This window comes from Salvelinus namaycush, chromosome 4, assembly GCF_016432855.1.
Source record: "Salvelinus namaycush isolate Seneca chromosome 4, SaNama_1.0, whole genome shotgun sequence".
Lineage (NCBI taxonomy): Eukaryota > Metazoa > Chordata > Actinopteri > Salmoniformes > Salmonidae > Salvelinus > Salvelinus namaycush.
In genome coordinates, this window is record NC_052310.1 from 17711885 (window position 1) to 17734869 (window position 22985).

Sequence of the window (22985 nt, forward strand, 5' to 3'; positions counted from 1 at the left end):
CTCAGTCCGATGATGCTGTGGCACCGCCCCAGACCATGACAGACCCTCCACCTCCAAATCGATCCCGCTCCAGAGTACAGGCCTCGGTGTAACGCTCATTCCTTCGACGATAAACTCGAATCCGACCATCACCCCTGGTGAGAGAGAACCGCAACTCGTCAGTGAAGAGCACTTTTTGCCAGTCCTGTCTGGTCCAGCGACGGTGGGTTTGTGCCTATACGTAACGTTGTTGCCAGTGATGTCTGGTGGGGACCTGCCTTACAACAGGCCTACAAGCCCTCAGTCCAGCCTCTCTCAGCCTATTGCGGACAGTCTGAGCACTGATGGAGGGATTGTGCGTTCCTGGTTTAACTCGGGCAGTTGTTGTTGCCATCCTGTACCTGTCCCGCAGTGTACCTGTCCCGCAGTGTGATGTTCGGATGTACCGATCCTGTGCAGGTGTTGTTACACGTGGTCTGCCACTGCGAGAACGATCAGCTGTCCGTCCTGTCTCCCTGTAGCGCTGTCTTAGGCATCTCACAGTACGGACATTGCAATTTATTGCCCTGGCCACATCTGCAGTCATCATGCCTCTTTGCAGCATACCTAAGGCACGTTCACGCAGATGAGCAGGGACCCTGGGCATCTTTCTTTTGATGTTTTTCAGAGTCAGGAGAAAGGCCTCTTTAGTGTCTTAAGTTTTCATAAATGTGACCATAATTGCCTACCCTCTGTAAGCTGTGTCTTAACGACCGTTCCACAGGTGAATGTTCATTAATTGTTCATTGAACAAGCATTGTTTAAACCCTTTACAATGAAGATCTGTGAAGTTATTTGGATTTTTACAAATTATCTTTGAAAGACAAGGTCCTGAAAAAGAGACATTTCTTTTTTTGCTGAGTTTATATGTACATAGCTACAACAATTACCTTGTACAACTGCACATCGACTCAACACTGGTACTTCCTTTGTATAGCCACGCTATTGTCCACGTCCTGTGTATAGCCACGCTATTTTCCACGTCCTGTGTATAGCCACGCTATTGTCCACGTCCTGTGTATAGCCACGCTATTTTCCACGTCCTGTGTATAGCCACGCTATTTTCCACGTCCTGTGTATAGCCACGCTATTTTCCACGTCCTGTGTATAGCCACGCTATTTTCCACTCCCTGTCTATAGCCACGCTATTTTCCACTCCCTGTCTATAGCCACGCTATTTTCCACTCCCTGTCTATAGCCACGCTATTTTCCACTCCCTGTCTATAGCCACGCTATTTTCCACTCCCTGTCTATAGCCACGCTATTTTCCACTCCCTGAATATAGCCACGCTATTTTCCACTCCCTGAATATAGCCACGCTATTTTCCACTCCCTGTCTATAGCCACGCTATTTTCCACTCCCTGAATATAGCCACGCTATTTTCCACTCCCTGAATATAGCCACGCTATTTTCCACTCCCTGAATATAGCCACGCTATTTTCCACTCCCTGAATATAGCCATGCTATTTTCCACTCCCTGTATATAGCCATGCTATTCTCCACTCCCTGTATATAGCCATGCTATTCTCCACTCCCTGAATATAGCCATGCTATTCTCCACTCCCTGAATATAGCCATGCTATTTTCTACTCCCTGTATATAGCCATGCTATTCTCCACTCCCTGTATATAGCCATGCTATTTTCCACTCCCTGTATATAGCCATGCTATTCTCCACTCCCTGAATATAGCCATGCTATTTTCCACTCCCTGTATATAGCCATGCTATTTTCTACTCCCTGTATATAGCCATGCTATTTTCCACTCCCTGTATATAGCCATGCTATTTTCTACTCCCTGTAAAGGCACGCCCTACTCAGAGACAGCTGCATGTGAGCTCTCACATTTTTCAACATGTTTTTTTTTTTTTTTTACAAAAGGATAGATTGGAGTTCGATAAACTTGGATTTTTCGGCAGGTACATACACAGGATGCTACCCTCCACAGCATGGCCTTCGCTCCAGATCAAAACTCCAAACCTACAACCTAATTTTGACGAAAATTAACCGGAGAGATGACTGCTTCCAAGGTTATTTTCCCAAGCTATACGTAGGGTGGTCTAGCAAACAAACAGCAGAGACCTGAGGACACCATCCAACCTGGAACTGAGTGAGCAGTGTTTGGTCTGATGCTATTTTGAAAGTCAAGAAGAAAAAATAAGAAAAAAATAAAGTACATTACAATGATATATTTTATGGGGACTGAATGCTGAGTTAAGGCTCCCAGGCTTGCAAGGACAGACCAGATACAAATTCAATTAGCATGAATGTGTGAAGTAAAAGGTGTCGAGGCCTTTGGGCCCAACAAGTGGCAGGAGTTTTTGAAGCATCCTCTGAAGCCCCCTCCCGCTGTTCTAAGACCATTCACTGGCATTTCCTACAAGAAATCTGCCTCCAGAAATAAAAACTTCTCCCAAGTGGGCGTGACACCTACTCCCGTTGCCTGCTACACTGCTGCTTGGATTCCACCTGGCGATCTGTTCACCGTCTGCCCCTGTCTGGTACAGGTACCCCCACCACACTCACCCCTCTCTCCCGAGCTTTCGCACGCCTCCAGCACTCATGCAGTTGGGCGAGTGACTCTGAAGTCATTATATATTTTATTTGTTTCTTGTGCATTTTGCTATTTGCCTCATGACTCCTGTATACTTTGTTGACTACAAACTTTCTTTACCCAACCGTGGGACAGACTGTTTGTTCCCACACTCGGGACTCTGACCCTCTATTGGTTACACTGACTTTTGGCCTCCCATCCTATTCTAACCACCTCTCGCCGGCTTTGTATTCATGTTACCTGATGAAATTGCTGTTCAATATGATCTTGTTGCCATCTGATGCACATTCATATGTCATAAATCAGCACTGCAGAGCTCTCCCTGCAGAGCTCTCCCAAATTCTGACTTGTGCTCTGATATCTGCATCACTGATTTCTGCTCTCGTAAAAGCCTGGGTTTTCTGCACGTTAACACTAGAAGCTTATTACCTAAAATGGATCAATTGAAAGTGTGGGTTCACAGCTCCAATCCAGATCTGTTGGTCATTACGGAGACGTGGTTAAAGAAGAGTGTTTTGAATACTGATGTTAACCTTCCTTGTTATAACCTTTTTCAGCAAGACAGATCTTCCAAAAGGTGGGGGAGTGGCAATCTTTACCAAGGATCACCTTCAGTGCTCGGTTGTCTCCACCAAGTCTGTCCCCAAACAATTTGATTTGCTGGTTTTAAGCATTCAACTTTCAAATAGCTCTTTGTTGACTGATGCTGGGTGCTGCTTGTCCTGCTTGGTGACTTGAACATGCTTAAACCACCTGATCAAGTCCAAAAGCAATGGGACTCCCTAAATCTTTCTCAGATTATCACCAATCCCACAAGGTGGGACTCCAAACACCCAGAAAAGGCTACTCTCCTCGATGTTATCCTCACAAATAATCAGTCTGGTGTTTTCTGTAATGACCTTAGTGATCACTGTTTTACAGCCTGTGTTCGTAATGGCTGCTCAGTGAAACGACCTGTCCTGATTTGTCATAGACAATTGCTAAAAACACTTTAATGAGCAAGCTTTCCTTCATGAACTGGCCTCTAAAATGGTATAGAATCGGCTTGATCCCCTCTGTCGAAGACGCTTGGACCTTCTTTTTTGATATTTTCAGTGGTATTGTATTAACAAACACACCCCTATAAAGAAAAAAAGAATTCAGCCCCTGGTTCGACCGTGATCTTGCAGAGTTACTCCACCTCAAGAATTGCATTTGGCGAAAGGCTCGGTACACGCATTCTCAGGTTGACTGGCTATCATTCAGGCAAATGAGAAATAAGTGCACTCAGGCCAAAGTTAGTTACTTTAAGGAGCAGTTCTCTTTTTGTGGGTCTAACCCCAAGTAGTTCTGGAAATCGGTTAAAGACCTGGAGAATAAACCCTCCTCACAGCTGCCCATGTCCCTTAATGTTGATGATGTGGTTGTTACTGACAAGAAGCACATGGCTGAGCGCTTTAATCACCACTTCATTAAGTCAAGATTCCTATTTCACTCAGCCATGCCTCCTTGCCCGTCCAACATTTCCTCATCTCCCACCCCTTCTAATGCGACTATCCCCGATGCTTCTCCCTCTTCTTCCCCTGCCCCGCTACAAAGTTTCTCCTTGCAGGCAGTCACTGAGTCCGAGGTGCTGAAGGAGCTCCTTAAACTTGACCACAAAAAAACATCTGGGTCAGATGGTTTAGACCCTTTCTTCTAAGTTTGCTGCCCCTATCATCGTCAAGCCTGTCTCTCCTTTCTGGGGAGGTTCCCATTGCTTGGAAGGCAGCCACGGTTCGTCCTTTATTTAAAGGGGGAGATCAAGCTGATCTTAACTGTTATAGGCCTATTTCTATTTTGCCCTGTTAATCAAAAGTGTTGGAAAAACTTGTCAATCAACTGACTGGCTTTCTTGATGTCAATAGTATTCTCTCTTGTATGCAATCTGTTTTTTGCTCAGGTTATGGATGTGTCTTAAAAAGGTCCTCAATGATGTCACCATTGCCCTTGATTCTAAGCAATATTGTGCTGCTATTTTTATTGACTTGGCCAAAGCTTTTGATACGGTAGACCATTTCATTCTTGTGGGCCGGCTAAGGAGTATTAGTGTCTCTGAGGGGTCTTTGGGCTGGTTTGCTAACTACCTCAAAGAGTGCAGTGTGTAAAGTCAGACAATCTGCTGTCTCAGCCACTGCCTGTCACCAAGGGAGTACCCAAAGGCTCAATCCTAGGCCCCAAGTTCTTATCAATTTACATCAACAACATAGCTCAGGCAGTAGGAAGATCTCTCACCCATTTATATGCAGATGATACAGTCATATCCTCAGCTGGCCCCTCCGTGGATTTTGTGTTAAATGCTCTACAACAAAGCTTTCTTAGTGTCCAACAAGCTTTCTCTACCCTTAACCTTGTTCTGAACACCTCCAAAACAAAGGTCATATGGTTTGGTAAGAAGAATGCCCCACCTCCCACAGGTGTGATTACTAGCTCTGAGGGTTTAGAGCATGAGGTAGTCACCTCATACAAGTGCTTGGGAATATGGCTTGACGGTGCACTGCCCTTCTTTCAGCACATATCAAAGCTGCAGGCCAAAGTCAAATCTAGACTTGGTTTCCTCTATCATAATCGCTCCTCTTTCACCCCAGCTGCCAAACTAACCCTGATTCAGATGACCATCCTACCCATGCTAGATTACAGAGACATCATTTATAGGTGCTCTCGAGCGGCTACGGGTGCTCTCGAGCGGCTAGATGTTCTTTACCATTTGGCCATCAGATTTGCCACCAATGCTCCTTATAGGACACATCACTGCACTCTATACTCTTCTGTAAATTGGTCATCTCTGTATACCCGTCGCAAGACCCACTGGTTGATCCTTATTTATAAAACCCTCTTAGGCCTCACTCCCCCCTATCTGAGATATCTACTGCAGCCCTCATCCTCCACATACAACACCCGTTCTGCCAGTCACATGCTGTTAAAGGTCCCCAAAGCACACACATCCCTGAGTCGCTCCTCTTTTCAGTTCGCTGCAGCTAGCGACTGGAACGAGCTGCAACAAACACTCAAACTGGACAGTTTTATCTTAATCTCTTCATTCAAAGACTCAATCATGGACACTTACTGACAGTTGTGGCTGCTTTGTGTGATGTATTGTTGTCTCTACCTTCTTGCCCTAATGTGTGTACCATGTTTTGTACTGCTACCATGTTGTTGTTATGTTGTGTTGCTACCATGCTGTGTTGTCATGTGTTGCTGCCTTGCTATGTTGTCTTAGGTCTCTCTTTATGTAGAGTTGTCTCTTTTGTGATGTGTGTTTTGTCCTATATTTATATTTTATTTATTTATTATTTTTAATCCCAGGCCCCCGGCCCCGCAGGAGGCCTTTTGCCTTTTGGTAGGCCGTCATTGTAAATAAGAATTTGTTCTTAACTTTCCCAGTTAAATAAAGGTTCAATAAAAAAATATAGCCATGTTATTGGCTACTCCCTGTATTATAGCCATGTTATTGGCTACTCCCTGTATTATAGCCATGTTATTGGCTACTCCCTGTATTATAGCCATGTTATTGGCTACTCCCTGTATTATAGCCATGTTATTGGCTACTCCCTGTATTATAGCCATGTTATTGGCTACTCCCTGTATTATAGCCATGTTATTGGCTACTCCCTGTATTATAGCCATGTTATTGGCTACTCCCTGTATTATAGCCATGTTATTGGCTACTCCCTGTATTATAGCCATGTTATTGGCTACTCCCTGTATTATAGCCATGTTATTGGCTACTCCCTGTATTATAGCCATGTTATTGGCTACTCCCTGTATTATAGCCATGTTATTGGCTACTCCCTGTATTATAGCCATGTTATTGGCTACTCCCTGTATTATAGCCATGTTATTGGCTACTCCCTGTATTATAGCCATGTTATTGGCTACTCCCTGTATATAGCCATGTTATTGGCTACTCCCTGTATATAGCCATGTTATTGGCTACTCCCTGTATATAGCCATGTTATTGGCTACTCCCTGTATATAGCCATGTTATTGGATACTCCCTGTATATAGCCATGTTATTTGCTACTCCCTGTATATAGCCATGTTATTTGCTACTCCCTGTATATAGCCATGTTATTTGCTACTCCCTATTAGAGGTCGACCGATTAATCAGAATGGCCGATTAATTAGGTTACAGGAAATCGGTATTTTTGGGCGCCGACTTGCCGATTTTTATACCTTTATTTAACTAGGCAAGTCAGTTAAGAACACATTCTTATTTTCAAGGACGGCCTAGGAACGGTGGGTTAACTGCCTCGTTCAGGGGCCGAACGACAGATTTTCACCTTGTCAGCTCGGGGGATCCAATCTTGCAACCTTACAGTTAACTAGTTCAACGCAATAACGACCTGCCTCTCTCTCGTTGCACTCCACAAGGAGACTGCCCGTTACGCGAATGCAGTAAGCCAAGGTAAGTTGCTAGCTAGCATTAAACTTATCTTATAAAAAACAATCAATCATAATCACTAGTTAACTCCACATGGTTGATGATATTACTAGATATTATCTAGCGTGTCCTGCGTTGCATATAATCTGACTGAGCATACAAGTATCTAAGTATCTGACTGAGCGGTGGTAGGCAGAAGCAGGCGCGTAAACATTCATTCAAACAGCACTTTCGTGCGTTTTGCCAGCAGCTCTTCGTTGTGCGTCAAGCATTGCGCTGTTTATGACTTCAAGCCTATCAACTCCCGAGATGAGGCTGGTGTAACCGAAGTGAAATGGCTAGCTAGTTAGCGTGCGCTAATAGCGTTTCAAACGTCACTCGCTCTGAGCATTCTAGTAGTTGTTCCCGTGGCTCTGCATGGGTAACGCTGCTTCGATGGTGGCTGTTGTCGTTGTGTTGCTGGTTTGAGCCCAGGGAGGAGCGAGGAGAGGGACGGAAGCTATACTGTTACACTTGCAATACTAAAGTGCCTATAAGAACATCTAATAGTCAAAGGTTAATGAAATACAAATGGTATAGAGGGAAATAGTCCTATAATTCCTATAATAACTACAACCTAAAACTTCTTACATGGGAATATTAAAGACTCATGTTAAAAGGAACCACCAGCTTTCATATGTTCTCATGTTCTGAGCAAGGAACTGAAACGTTAGCTTTCTTACATCATATTGCACTTTTACTTTCTTCTCCAACACTTTGTTTTTCCATTATTTAAACCAAATTGAACATGTTTCATTATTTACTTGAGGCTAAATTGATTTTATTGATGTATTATATTAAGTTAAAATAAGTGTTCATTCAGTATTGTTGTAATTGTCATTATTACAAAAAATAATAATAATTGGCCGATTAATCTGTATCGGCTTTTTTGGTCCTCCAATAATCGGTATCGGCGTTGAAAAAGCATAATCGGTCGACCTCTACTCCCTATATAAAGTTATTTTAACTGGTCATTGTTATTCAATCTTATTCACCATTTTTTAATCTTTAACTCTGCATTGTTGAAAAAGGACCCGTAAGCATTTCACTGTTACTCTACACCTGTTGTTTACGAAGCATGTGACAAATAATTGTTTTTTTTAAGTTAGGCCCCCACCGCCAAACAACAAGCAATTAACTTTCTGTTCACAGTCACAGCAATCAGTCAACCATAAAGTGACTAACACTGATTGCGAAGCCATGGTAAAAGTCATGATGATGATAATGAATTGTTTCCCCCCCCCCTGAGCGTTTCTCATTAGGTCCGTAAGCAGTGCGCTGAAGTGTTTTTCTATTGACCTTGGTTGCTCCCTAGCTGGGTAACCATGGTAAACAGACTGTTTTGTTTTCAGGTAAGAAAGCAGCTAGAAGGCCAAAATAAAGATAATTGTTTAACCTGAAACAAACTGAGTTTAAGACTGAATAAGGTCGTCTTGGCTGTAGCCAAAACGTGACTAAGAAGAATTGTTTCGACAGAATTGTATATATGGTTCATATTAAGAATACAATCTGTATACAATTCTTCCGAGTCACGCATCATATCATGGCTATGTTGGCTGTGGCGCTTACTGTTTTACTGTGTCCGTCTTTCCCCACTCCACATAGAACCCCACCGCTGTAGGAGAAGCTGAGGACAACAAGAAGCACAAGTCAGGAACAGAGTGAATATCAGTCCTTAAAGCAAATGTGTGTGTGTTGTATTATACTGTATAGGCGTGTGGTTCGCTCAATGAGGACAATGGGCCAGGAACACACAGGGGAAAGTCAAATGTGAAGAGCAGTTACATAAGAGGGGAGATGTGAGGTGAAGAGGTGTGTGCGTTTATATGTGAAGGGTCACCTTAGTGAGGTCAGCAAGTGAGCATGGGTATTGTGGCCGAGCGTGTGCGTTTGTGTGTGTGAACGGTCACCTCAACGAGGACAGTGAGTGAGCGTGGGTCTTGAACATGGCCAAGCAGTTGGCCTTGAGGTAGTTCCAAACCCGCACCACACTCTGAATGCCGGTCTGGGCCGAGGCCAGCACTGTGCTGTTCCCATTGAACGTGAGAGCAGACACCTGACAGCACAGAGACAGCACACTGTGAGGTGACATTGACGCGACTTTGACAGTGACAAAATGCAGCGCTAGTGTCAAAAAAGACCACGGAACTCTCATTACCTGCTGTGGCATTTCATTCAAAACCTGTTATAGTACAACGTCTACAGCACCAGCCAGGCCAAGTATTTGAAGTGGTATGGCCTACTATGACAACAGCGGCGCTGTTTGTGAGTGTGTGTTGTGTGTGTATTCAGGATATTTCATTAAACTGTGTGTTACACCTTATCAGTGTGGCCGATGAAGAACCTCTGCTGTCCGGAGGAGATCTTCATGGAGACGATGATGGCGTGACAGGGATACACCACCGTATCCCCAGACTTAGTCCATAGAGCCTATAGGGAGAGAGGTAGTAGATTGCTATTTAGAAATCGAGTAGTTTGAATCCTGGATGCTGATTGGCTGAAAGCCATGGTATATCAGACATTATAAACTGTGTGGTTCAAGCCCTGAGTGCCGATTGACTGAAAGCCGCAATATATCAGACCGTATACTACGGGCATGACAAAATGTACATTTTTCTGCTCTAATTAAGTTGGTAGCCAGTTTATAATAGCAATATAGCAATATAGCACCTATAACACCTGCCCGCTTAACCCGGAAGCCAGCTGCACCAATGTGTCGGAGGAAACAGCATTCAACTGACGACAGAAGTCAGCCTGCAGGCACCCGGCCCGCCATAGGGAGTCGCTAGAGAGCGATGAACCAAGTAAAGCCCCTCCCCGGCCAAACCCTCCCCTAACCCGGAATACGCTGGTCCAATTGTGCGCCACCCTATGGGACTCCCGGTCACGGCCGGTTGTGACACAACCTGGGATCGAACCAGAGTCTGTAGTAACGCCTCAAGCACTGCGACGCAGTGCCTTAGATCGCTGCTCCACTCGTGAGGCCCCTGTGCGAAAACACATCTCATAGCGTAAACAAACACAGTGCCACCTTGAGACTTACACATTTCATAGTGGCTCCCCCGAAACCAATGATTCTGTTGAGCCTGAGGATAGGGTCAGGATGCAGCTTCTGAGTAGACAGAAACAGGATTCACACCAATAACTGCATGGGTTCACACAATATTCTGTACAATATCATTGTACGGAAACTAACAAAGTCGTCAGGTGTTTCAAAAACTAAAGTCAATCTCTTTTTTCTTGTCTTTTCTTACCCGCTGTTGGGATTCCTTGGCTATTGGAAGAGTGACAGGTCTTGAGACTGCTGTACAAACAATCTGGAAACGCAAAGAGACGAATACGGAATCATTCAACAATACAGAAACAAAGCAGTGTGTAGGAGCAGGGAAGCACAGGAAGTGGCTTTGTGAAAGAGGTCTGTTACATAAAGGTGGGGTGTAAATTGAGAGGTGTGTGTGTAAGTGCTAAATGGTGTGTCTCACCTCCTCTACGTCACTGTCGTCTCTGTGGGTGTTGATGTCATCCTCGGTGTGGGCGTAAACGTGCACGCCCCCATCGTCCGTGCACGGTATCCTGAAAGCCGAGCGGTGCGACCTGGAGGTCCTCGACCCCTGACCTTTTCCCAGGTTGTCACCATGGCAATGCCAGTCGTCCTGTGATGTGTCTTGGCCGTTCAGGCCAGATGTGACCACTCCCAGCTCAGCAATACTGGACGTCTCCAGAGTGGTGCGATGCCTTGGGTGCTGGGGGAGGAAACGGCACATCAGGTTATGACAATGCGAAATACAGCCGTTTGTAATTGTACACAGAACAGTCAGTCTGACACAGACTGTATACAGAAAATGGGACGACCACAGATAGACATATACTTAGAGCATAAAAATACAATTTCAGACACAAAGAACACACACACAAACCAACCACCCACCCACCCAGGCTATTGTCTTACTAGTTTGGGGGTGGTGATCTGCTGGATGAGTGACACTCTGTCCTGCACTGGTTTGCTGATGTTCACACTGCGAGACATCTCTCTCATGGGACTCCTCTCTGCTGGGGAACATGCTGGGGCAAGACAACAATAACGTGCTGTTACTACAGAATTTGTACTGTGCAATTAATGTTTTCATTCTACTGTAATTATACACTAACATAGTAATCACTGCATTTGTCACAATTGCTGCTTAGGCATATCTATTCTTAACTTCATAGGAATTACTGAGGTAAATCAAACATTCATAGGCGTTATAGTGCTGTCCACTTACTAGATACAGCGCTGGGATAGCCTTTCTGAATGGAGTCAAAGGGCATCTTGGCTCCGTCTGATGGAAACCTGTCAGAATAAACAAAGTAGCAGCTCAAAAGTTTTAAACATAAGAAGCAGTTGAAAGGCAAGATGACACTTCAATACCGACTGAAACTAGACACTTCAATACCGACTGAAACTAGAAAATGTGCATAGAGTCAGCCATTGATTTGAATTGTGACAGCAGCTCGATTCACCATGTCTATGGTAACTGAATAGCGGTTCATTAGGGCATACCGGTGCAAAACATTTGAAAATGTTATTTAACAGACAATGAAAACAAGCAGTTATTTTTGGACAAGTCCAGGTAGTCCCTCGCTTTTTCAATTCAGTTTTCTCCCATTTGAATACCACCCTGGTGAAGCCACCCACCTGATGTAGTCATAGAGGTCATGCCAGCTGCCTCCCTTGGGCACAGGGAAGGACATCTCCCTAGGCATGGGGCCTGTGCCCAGAGATGACGCCAACCCGGCCTGCTTTGCCTCATTGAAGGACACTCCTGGAGGGAAATGAACAAAGGATAAAAAGATGAGGAATTTCTTGAAGAGATAGATTAGCCTTAGAGCCAGGATAGAACCTTGAGGGAGGCACATTGAATGAACGCAATTGATTGCATCCCCGCACAGCCTGCTCAATTGCACTGTGGTTGAATTGAATAATTATTTTTGAAATAAAAATAAGTACTTCAAACTCAGGAGATAGCCATGAATAAGTAGGTTCAGCTGTTTTTGAAAAATTTCAAGTACCAAAAAATGCACCACAAATTCAGGAAATGGTCTGAAATAAGCAGGTTGAAGGTACAGCTGTTTAACATTTTCTAAACTAAAAAAATATGCCAAACTAAGGAAATGGTCTTGTAAATAGGCTCAGCTGAAGGATTCTCTGCATTTGAACTATTTCTATAAAAATGCAGAGATAAGGCCCTGGCCTTTGAACATCCTGAAGAAAATGAGCCCTTAACCGAAATATATTTTTGTTTAACTGTGGTAGCTATACACTCACCGGACAGTTTTTTAGGTACACCACCCCGTTCATGAAAATGGATCGCTCCTACAGACAGTGAGTCACGTGGCCGTGGCTTGCTATATAAAGCAGGCAGACTGGCATCGAGGCATTCAGTTACTGTTCGATTTAACGTTTGAATGGGCAAAACGACCTAAGCAACTTTGAGCGCGGTATGATCGTTGGTGCCAGGTGTACCGGATTCAGTATCTCAGAAACGGCCAGCTTCCTGGGCTTTTCACGCATGACAGTGTCTAGGATTTACCGAGAATAGTGCGAAAAAAAAAAAAAAAACATCCAGTCAGCGGCAGTTCTGTGGGCGAAAACAGCTTGTTGATGAGAGAGGTCAAAGGAAAATGGCAAGAATTGTGCAAGCTAACAGACGGGCAACAAACACAGATAACAGCGCAACACAACAGCGGTGTGCAGAACGGCATCTCGGAACACACAACATGTCGATCCTTGTCACAGATGGTGGTCATCTGCTGCAAAAGCCAGAGTTCCACTCCTATCAGCTAAAAACAAGAAGAAGCGGCTCCAGTGGGCACACGATCACCAACACTAGACAATTAAGGAGTGGAAAAACATTGCCTAGAACATGACAGCGAGTTCAGCTTACTTGAGCGGCCTGCTCAGTCCCCAGACCTCAACCCAATAGGGCATATTTGGGATGAAATGGAAAGGGCTGTTCGCAGCATGAATGTACCGCCGTCCAATCTGCAACAACTGCGTGATGCCGTCACGTCAGCATGGACCAAAATCCCTGTGGAATGTTTCCGACACCTTGTAGAGTGCCTCGAAAAATTCAGGCTGTTCTAGGGGCAAAGGTGGGTCCGCCACGGTGCTAAATGGGTGTACCTAATAAGCTGGCTGGTGAGTGAATGTTTCTACACTGAATGGGGTCTTAAGTGCAGTGCTCTGTTCACAACCACGCGGGCCTTGAAAGCTCCCCAGGCCTGCCAACCCTGTCCAACTTTTTAGAGTACCAGACGCATGTGGCAAATTGGAGATTCATGTGCTTAGACAAACATTATGGATCACACCTGGTTCAGTTCAGTCCTCTGAAAAGGTACACTGCTCAAAAAAATAAAGGGAACACTTAAACAACACAATGTAACTCCAAGTCAATCACACTTCTGTGAAATCAAACTGTCCACTTAGGAAGCAACACTGATTGACAATAAATTTCACATGCTGTTGTGCAAATGGAATAGACAAAAGGTGGAAATTAGAGGCAATTAGCAAGACACCCCCAATAAAGGAGTGGTTCTGCAGGTGGTGACCACAGACCACTTCTCAGTTCCTATGCTTCCTGGCTGATGTTTTGGTCACTTTTGAATGCTGGCGGTGCTTTCACTCTAGTGGTAGCATGAGACGGAGTCTACAACCCACACAAGTGGCTCAGGTAGTGCAGCTTATCCAGGATGGCACATCAATGCGAGCTGTGGCAAGAAGGTTTGCTGTGTCTGTCAGCGTAGTGTCCAGAGCATGGAGGCGCTACCAGGAGACAGGCCAGTACATCAGGAGACGTGGAGGAGGGCAACAACCCAGCAGCAGGACCGCTACCTCCGCCTTTGTGCAAGGAGGAGCACTGCCAGAGCCCTGCAAAATGACCTCCAGCAGGCCACAAATGTGCATGTGTCAGCATATGGTCTCACAAGGGGTCTGAGGATCTCATCTCGGTACCTAATGGCAGTCAGGCTACCTCTGGCGAGCACATGGAGGGCTGTGCGGCCCCACAAAGAAATGCCACCCCACACCATGACTGACCCACCGCCAAACCGGTCATGCTGGAGGATGTTGCAGGCAGCAGAACGTTCTCCACGGCGTCTCCAGACTCTGTCACGTCTGTCACATGTGCTCATGTGCTCAGTGTGAACCTGCTTTCATCTGTGAAGAGCACAGGGCGCCAGTGGCGAATTTGCCAATCTTGGTGTTCTAAAAGCAACACTAAAAGCAAAATCATTTTGAAAACATTAAAACAAAAACAAATGATTGCATCGACACAGACTGCAAACTGACGACACAAAGCTTAAGTAGGCTACCGCAAAGGGAATCTGAACGCTGTTCGCTAGAAGAGTCCGCTGTTTCAGCCTACGTAGAGGTGCCTATTGTATTTCTTTGCAGCGCATACATCATTTCAGAGTTTTGAAGATGTATAAAATCTCAAATCTAGTGCAAAGGCATTTTAGAAGCATTGCCTCTATAGCAAATACCGGACACTCATTCATTCTTCATCGCGCAGTCTTCTAAAATCCCGACTCCATTTAATGCCAATCTGTATATTTATTTTTGATTATACTTTTGTAATGCTTTTTGTGACGTGGATCATAATTACAGTTACAGTCTATCAGGTTGCGTGATGCTCGTAATGTTACGTGGAAAATACAACTAATGGGACGCAGCATTGTGCAACCAGTTATTTTTCGAACTTTCATTTAATTTCTTTCACTAGCAAATGCGAGTGAACTGCTGGTACTTTACAGGCCGACTACACCGCTCGCGCAAGTGTTGTAAAAGAAATGTAGAAATCTATATTATTCAATTATTGCACCCACACTGCTCGCACATGCCAACGAGCGTCTGCGTTGCCAAGCGCTAACACGGAACCCAAACCGGCTGCGCGCGTGCGCCATCGTGCATAAATTTATTTTGTCCCCCCACACCAAACACGCAGGTTAAAATATCAAAACAAACTCTGAACCAATTACATTAATTTGGGGACAGGTCAAAAAGCATTAAACCTTTATAGCAATTTAGCTAGCTAGCTTGCACTTGCTAGCTAATTTGTTCTATTTAGCTAGCTTGCTGTTGCTAGCTAATTTGTCCTGGGATATAAACATTGTTATTTTACCTGAAATGCACAAGGTCCTCTACTCCGATAATTAATCCACACATAAAACGGTCTACCAAATCGTTTCTAGTCATCTCTTGTCCTTCTAGGCTTTTTCTTCTCTTGACTTAAATTGCGATTGGCAACTTTCATAAATTACGTGCATTACTGCCACCGACCTATTTTGTCTTTCAGTCACCCACATGGGTAAAACCAATGAGGAGATGGCACGCGACGCGAGCGGTGTAGTTAGCCTGTAAAATAGAAGTCAGTTCTATTTGTGACGCAGATCGCGCTGCAAGTGCTGCCTCTCCCATCTCAGGGAACATTCTTCCTCAATGACAAAAGCTGACATTACTACTAATAAAAAAGGTAACTAATAGCTAGTTCTGTGGAAACAAAAACATTGAGCCAGGAATTCTCTCTCAGATTGCTCACCAGAATGCAGTTTCATTTTGTGCACATACACAGTGATTGGTAAACCTGACATGAAGCATCTAATACTATACTACATTATAATCCTATTATAAAATCCTGTGATAGCCTTGGGTCTCAGTCTCACCAGGGTCGAGCACCAGGTCACTGGTGAACATGTTTTTCACGGACATGTTGGCACACAGTTTGACTGTCTTCAGGTGGCTGTGGCGGCGGTTGAGGTAGACAGAGAGAACGTACTGCAGGTCCATCATCAGACAGGTCCAACGCACCGTAGAGGGGGCGGGACCCACTAGTCCTGGCCAATAGAAGAACTTGGTCATGATCAAGGAACACCACAGTACAATTGTAATTAGCTGGTTTAGCCATGTTCAGTGAAGACATCACAGAAGGCAAAACTCGACAAATCTGTTTCAAATTACCAGCTTTTAGCTGTTACAATTCAACCAGTTTTGCTTGAACATGATTGTTGTTGTAACTGTGTCACTATGTTCAGTGAAGACGTATGTTTTTACCGTGTCTGGCTGTTTTTGCAGTGCTCTCGTACACCGAGCCCTTGGCCGCTCCACACAGGAAGGGGAACTGCAGCCAGGTGGCTGTGGACTTGAACTCCTTAAACAGGTTGGAGAAGGAGACACGGATCACCTGGCCCTCCTACAAAAAACAGCAGAGGAAACAGGGAGGTCAAATATAGTACCTGTAATTCTTATGGTGGGGTTGTACTGGAAATTGGTAAAAATGTGAATACTTATTTGTACAGTTTAGTTCGTTTGAGGTAAAATGGACTCCTAACAACGTGATGAAACTTTGCTAGTTTCTTGATTCGGCAAGGAGCAACAAAGTCTTGGGTTGCAGAAGTAACAACCCCCATAATGTAGCAGCAGCACAAATAGAAATATAATTAATAGATTAATTCTGATTCTATGGCAGCACATGCAATCAGGAGCGAAGGAGAAAATGTGTGTCTAAAAATATGTTTTTATTTTTGCTATTCAAACTGTTACGGAGACCGCGTCATTAGTCTGGCCAATTAGACATCCAAAATTCCAGGACAGTCACAACCCTGCATCTAAAGTGAGAATAGGTCTATGTTTTTAATTTTGCTATTCAAACTGTTACGGAGACCGCGTCATTAGTCTGGCCAATTAGTCATCCAAAATTCCAGGACCGTCACAACCCTGCATCTAGAGTGAGAATAGGTCTATTTCACTCTTTGCAACCATGATGAGAGTGATAAGTGATCCACTAAACCCCTAGGCAAATCTAATGACAGAATGATATAGTGTGTCTAACTTTCAAGCATGGCTTTGGGTGCCCTTGGGTAGAAGAAATCAACCTTGTCAAAATGAGGTACTAGGTCTTGTGTATTGGGGTTCTGCCGCAGAGCATCATAGGGGTTTGTATGTGTTAAGATGAGCAAGTTCAAATAAATGGTTGAACTCATTCCTGGACTCCCGTCTCATTACTATAAAGATGTGGTTATGAAACTCACGAGACATAACAAAAGACTGCTGACGAGTGAGTCTGAACATACAGAAACTATTCTGTCTGGAAGAAGTCCGTTTCAACAAGTTTAAATTGTTATTTTCCCGTGGTACAGTCTAGGCTAATGTTAGCTCAGTGTATTGCTAGCAGAGGCAAGTGCAGTTGAACTAGCTAAGAGAGAGAGTAAGCATCGTCATGGACGGACGGAGCAGGGGGAAAAAAATGAATTTTAAAGGGAGGAATATCCAGTGAGTAAAGGAAAATGAAGAACTTTGAAATTAAAAAAACTGCTACATTAGCAAACTTGAGGATGAAACGTTAGTGAGTGAGATGAATGACGATCCCGTGACAGAGGAAAATATTGCTCTGGCAGAACAGAATGTTGCCATGGTTGAAGTGAGTGAGAATCAGAAAGAAACCTTTTGAGAAACGAAAAATGTTTGAAATTGTTGGAAACACTGAACAGTTTGATGAAAGCATTGAGCAGTGGAGCTCATATACAGAACGGTTTGACTATTTTGTTCTTGCAAATTACAACGATGAGGACAAAATTGTGGCTACATTTTTTTGTGTTATGGGGCCAGGGACATTTGGTTTGCTATGCAGCCTGCTACAGCCAGACAGGCCAGGTAATAAGACGTATGGGGATATTGTGGAAATACTGAAAGGACACTTTTCACCAAAACCTTTGCGAAAGGTTTAGGTTCCACCAAATAAATCAGGAAGAGAGAGAATCAGTGACAATGTTTGCTGCTGCATTAAATAAACTAAATCAGAGCACTGTGAGTTGAATGATGTTCTAAATGACACTACTAGAGACAGAGTGAAACTACTATAAGAACATTTTGAAGATAAGTACACAACGCAGAGGATGAGAGGACTAGGATTAACAATCAATAGGAGTTGGTTTTCAATTCAACATCTGTTTAGAATCCGTGGAATGTCACTCCTGAACTCAGAGCTGTGTGTGCTACGGTCTGTACATTGAGTCGGGAGCAGGACACTTATATGGCCATTGGCCAGTTGTCCTGCAAGGACTTCTGATTGGTCAACCTTAGGCTAGGGTTATAAGTGGAATCCTGTTCCTTTGTTCGGTGGAGAAAAGCTGAGGAGAGGGGAGATTGAACATCAGTAGCATGGCTACTATGTCTCTCCCTTACTAGATGGGCAGCCAGTACATATGGAGATTGACACAGGGGCAGCTGTATCTCGTGTCAGACACAAACCAACGTTTTTGAAAGCACAACGCTTAACTTGTACTATCAAACCAAAAATCGAGGCTGACTTCAAAGCTCTAGTTAAGAACAAAGTACTGGAGCTGGTCAGCGTGAGTGAATGGGCTACACAACAAAAACTACGAGAGATAGGCGGGCACCTCAACGCTTGGACTTGTAGAATAGACTCTCCCAACAGTTCATGTAGGAGGAGATGCGTACTGGAGTTGTGCCGCAGAGCATAATGGGGGTTCGTATGTGTTAAGATGAGCCCGTTCAGATAAATGGTTGAACAAATTCATGTCTCATCATGATTTAATTGTTATAAAGACGTGGTTATGAAACCCACGAGACAAGGAACCCAGATAGAGTCAGAGACAAGGTAGATGCGACAAAACTTATAATGGTGGTAAGAAACCATACGGGCAATCCCAGGGGGAAGGTCACCCTGACAAAAAAGTGAATTATTCCAAAATGAAACCATGCTCATACAGTAATTATCCTTAAGGTATATATACTGACCAAAAATATAAACGCAACATGTAAAGTATTGGTCCCATGTTCATGAGCTGAAATTAAAGATGTCCCCCAGAGCTGTTGCCAGAGAATTTAATGTTAATTTCTCTACCATAAACCACTTCTAACGTTGTTTTAGAGAATTTGGCAGTACGTCCAACCGGCCTCACAACGCAGACCACGTGTAACCAAGCAAGCCCAGGACCTCCACATCAGACTTCTTCACCTGTGGGATCATCTGAGACCAGCCACCCAGACAGCTGATGAAACAGAGGAGTATTTCTGTCTGTAATAAAGCCTGTTTGTGGGGGAAAACTCATTCTAATTGGCTGGGCTGGCTCCCCAATGGGTGGACCTATGCCCTCCCAGGCCCACCCATGGCTGTGACCCTGCCCAGTCATGTGAAATCCATTGATTAGGGCCTAATGAATTTATTTAAATTGACTGATTTCCTTACATGAACTGTAACTTAGTAAAATCGTTGAAATTGTTGCATTTATATTTTTTGTTCAGTATATTTTGAAGTGCAGACATTATTTAGGTACTATTCCATCTGCTGACATTTTACAAAAGTTCCAGGATGACAACAAATGTGTTACGATAGATGTTAATAAAGAAATCTTTAAGATTTGAATGTCAATGGGTGTAATATCCATAACGGTTGTATTTCCACTCTAAAGTAACAATGGAAATTACATCCTTTTCAAATGTTTCCTTTTTTTTGTGTTCAGCCAAGCCTTTCCTTCAAAATGCCTATTCATGTTGACCTAAGAGACTTACAAACTCAGACTTCTGCTAATATGTTCAGTCTCCCCAAAATCTTGCCCATTTCATGTTACAACCATAATGCCTCTTTTTGTTTTATTTGGCCAACACGCCAATATTTGGGTATACACTATATTCCAAGGGGACCTATAGACACACACATCAGAAGCTTCATTTACATTTTGTTTGTCCATTCTGTGAGATATTCAAGTTGTGATTTTGCCTGCAAATGTAACATCCATGAAGCTGGAATCAACAATACCAGTCATGATTATGTCTGGTAACTTATCAAGGAGAGTTCCATGGTTGAATATCTGAACAGCACACGTATTCATAAAGGGTCTCGGAATAGGAGTACTGATCTAGGATCAGGTCCCCTACTAATCTTATTCATTATGATCTAGAGAAAAATGATTTTAGACCAGCACACCAACTCAGAGGCTTTATGAATATGGGCCCTGGCTAAATGCAAGGATATTAGAATAACATAATCCCCCAAAACCCTAGACAAGACAATAACAGAGCTGAACGTGAGACTCGAGGTGCTAAAACCTAGACTGTATTATAGAGACACTAAAACAACTAGCCTAATGAACTACTGTAGGCTTAAAACTTAGAGATTTATATTACTTGTTCAATAATTTTATGGATAAATCTAAGAAGCTTAGAAGGCTTATTTTCCCAATTAAGATCTCAACTAAATGCCATAATCCCCAATGAGCGGTGGCAAAATAACCTTAGGTTTTAAATTCATAGGAATTACAGCACTTCCAAAATGAAAGGTTGGGTATAAAACACATGAAGCAGCCAATTCTAGCAGGTAGATCAATACCACAAGGAACAAGCGGTGTTCTACTGAGAATCAGTTCCAGAGGCATGCTACTATACTCAACAAAAATATAAAACGCAACATGTAAAGTGTTGGGCCCATGTTTCATGAGCTGAAATAAAAGATTCCAGAAATTCTCCATATGCACAAAAAGCATCTCTCTAAAATGTTGTGCACAAATTTGTTTACATCCCTGTTAGTCAGCATTTTTCCTCTGCCAAGATAATCCATCCACCTGTCAGGTGTGGCATATCAAGAAGCTGATTAAACAGCATGATCCTTACACAGGTGCACCTTGGACTGGGGACAATAAAAGGCCACTCTAAAATTTGCAGTTTTGTCACACAACACAATGCCACATCTGTCTCAAGTTGAGGGAGATTGCAATTGGCATGCTGACTGCACAAATATTCACCAGAGCTGTTCTCAGAAAATTGAATGCTAATTTCCCTACCATAAGCCGCATCCAATGTCATTTTAGAGAATTTGGCAGTATGTCCAACCGGCCTCACAACCGCAGACCATGTGTAACCACGCCAGCCCAGTGGGTGGTCCTATGCCTTCCCAGGCCCACCCATTGCTGCACCCCTTCCCAGTCTTGTGAAATCCATAGATTAGGGCCTAATGAATTTATTTCAACTGACTGATTTCCTTATATGAACTGTAACTCAGTAAAATCGTTGAAATTGTTTCATGTTACGATACACAGCCTGCGAGACAGACGCTGGAGCATAGACTGGAGACAGACAGATATAGCACCTGTGTTTTATTGGATTTATTGGATGTTTTATTGGATTTATATTTTTGTTCAGTATAAAAACAGGTATTGAGTGTCGTGGAAGTGGGAGAGAGAAGAGACAGACTGTTCTGAATAGTAATGTTATTTGACCTTTAACACGGCAAATTCCTTAGAATTATGAGGCATATATTTATTTTATCAGTGCTATGCCAATCCATCATACTATCAAAATACTAAGTACTATGCCCTTGTTGAATAATAACATGCCTCACAACACAGAGATCCTATAAAAATCAGTTTTATAAAGTATGTAAATACATGCCTGATAATGCCATTGTGTTCCTTCCTATTCTCGAAAACCCAACCCTAGGCAACACAGTGACTAGGGTCTGGTTTGATGGACTCTTTTGGCATTGAGGAACTATGTCACTTCCTAGGTACGCTTGAATAAAATACTAAATATTTGCTAGCAAGATGGAGATCACAGAGGTTATTTTGCAAGAGGTTAGTTTGCATTAACTAGCTTAACTAAAACCACTGCAAATGTCCCCCCCCCCCCCAAACTATGGTTTTGAATCGCGACGTTCTGACATGTCTGCCTCGTGATTTGTTGGTTGAGTATTTTTTACGCTTATTGACGAAGGCAGTGACATAGGTCCTCTATCATTGAAACCAGACCCTAGTTCCTTCAATTGGAATGACAACCACAATGGAGTGTGCCAACACAGAAAATAATGGCACACCCAAGCTGTACATAACAATGCTGAATTCAACCCAAGAAAGGGCCGGGGTTGAAAACCATGTCCCCAGTCAGTACCTCAGCAGCGATGTCCAAATGCACTACAAAGTGTTTGGCAGGACTGGGTCTGAAGAGCAGGTAGAGGTAGCGTCCTGTCAGCCCCAGGGACTGAGTGCTGGTCTTGGGCAGAAGGATGTAATTGCTGGCTGGAATGGACCCCCGGATCCGAAACACTGAACACATCAGTGTTTTGTCCTGTCAAAATGTCATAATGAAAAGTCACAATTAAAAGCAAACTGAAGACCTGGGGTGAATCTCAAAAGTAGTTTCTGATTCCTCACTTCCATCTGACATGAGCAGGGGCATTGGATGAGAAGGTCTAAAGGGGGTCAACCTCAGAGCTTCTCCTCACTTCTCTGATATTTTGAGGAGGTGAGAGAGTGGGCACAAGGTATTGAGTACTTTTGACATGATTGCCACCCCAGGTTGCCTCCTCTCTCCAATGCAGCGTTGATTAATAACAGTGATTTGATAAGAGGTATAAGAGTAGAGTGTTGCCTACCATATAGGTTGTCACATCTCCCTCTCTTGAGGTCTTCTTCCATTCCTCAACTCTCATGTGTTTGAAGATGTTGACATAGGGGTGTTGCCACACTGTCAGGCACAATAAACATTGAATGGCACTAGTTTTAAATACTGTAAATGCATTTAACGTTAGCTAGTTGGAATAGTTGTCATAATTCATTACTCTGTATTTTTAACAACTAGCAGTGAAATACGTTAGCTGGTAACCTGCAGTTATATGCAAATAAACCCTTTACCTCTCGACGTCATTGTAGCAATATGTCAGGGAGTCCTTTCAAGCTACTTAGCTAACGTTAGCTAGTAAGTGAATTCACCTGTTGATATCTGGCAAAATATGTACTATACTGCTGTACGGTGGCTTTGCTGTGCTATCAACTCGACCTTTGGTAACAAAGGTACCATCAACATTTAACGTGCTTTACGAAAGAAGTACATATCTTGTCTCACTCCATATTTTCCTTTAAATTTGTGCAAGCAAGGTATTTTATGTTCTCCGCCATGTAAACAACAGATTTTGGCATGGCAATC

The 22985-nt window shown here is 43.5% G+C and overlaps 1 protein-coding gene across 1 annotated transcript in view; it reads right to left on the reverse strand.

The window, feature by feature from the left end:
* wdr90 (WD repeat domain 90) overlaps positions 1–22985 on the reverse strand; it is a 49555-nt gene extending 26570 nt beyond the window's left edge. Inside the window, exons 1-14 of the mRNA XM_038991335.1 lie at positions 22694–22985; positions 22435–22526; positions 21951–22127; positions 16101–16239; positions 15713–15883; positions 11688–11814; positions 11275–11342; positions 10962–11074; positions 10495–10755; positions 10267–10329; positions 10056–10124; positions 9332–9442; positions 8923–9068; positions 8582–8639 (exon numbers count right to left, since the gene is read on the reverse strand). Of these exons, the coding sequence (XP_038847263.1) occupies positions 8582–8639; positions 8923–9068; positions 9332–9442; positions 10056–10124; positions 10267–10329; positions 10495–10755; positions 10962–11074; positions 11275–11342; positions 11688–11814; positions 15713–15883; positions 16101–16239; positions 21951–22127; positions 22435–22526; positions 22694–22706 (1608 nt within the window). The 5' untranslated portion in view covers positions 22707–22985. The remainder of the gene's footprint in view (positions 1–8581; positions 8640–8922; positions 9069–9331; positions 9443–10055; positions 10125–10266; positions 10330–10494; positions 10756–10961; positions 11075–11274; positions 11343–11687; positions 11815–15712; positions 15884–16100; positions 16240–21950; positions 22128–22434; positions 22527–22693) is intronic.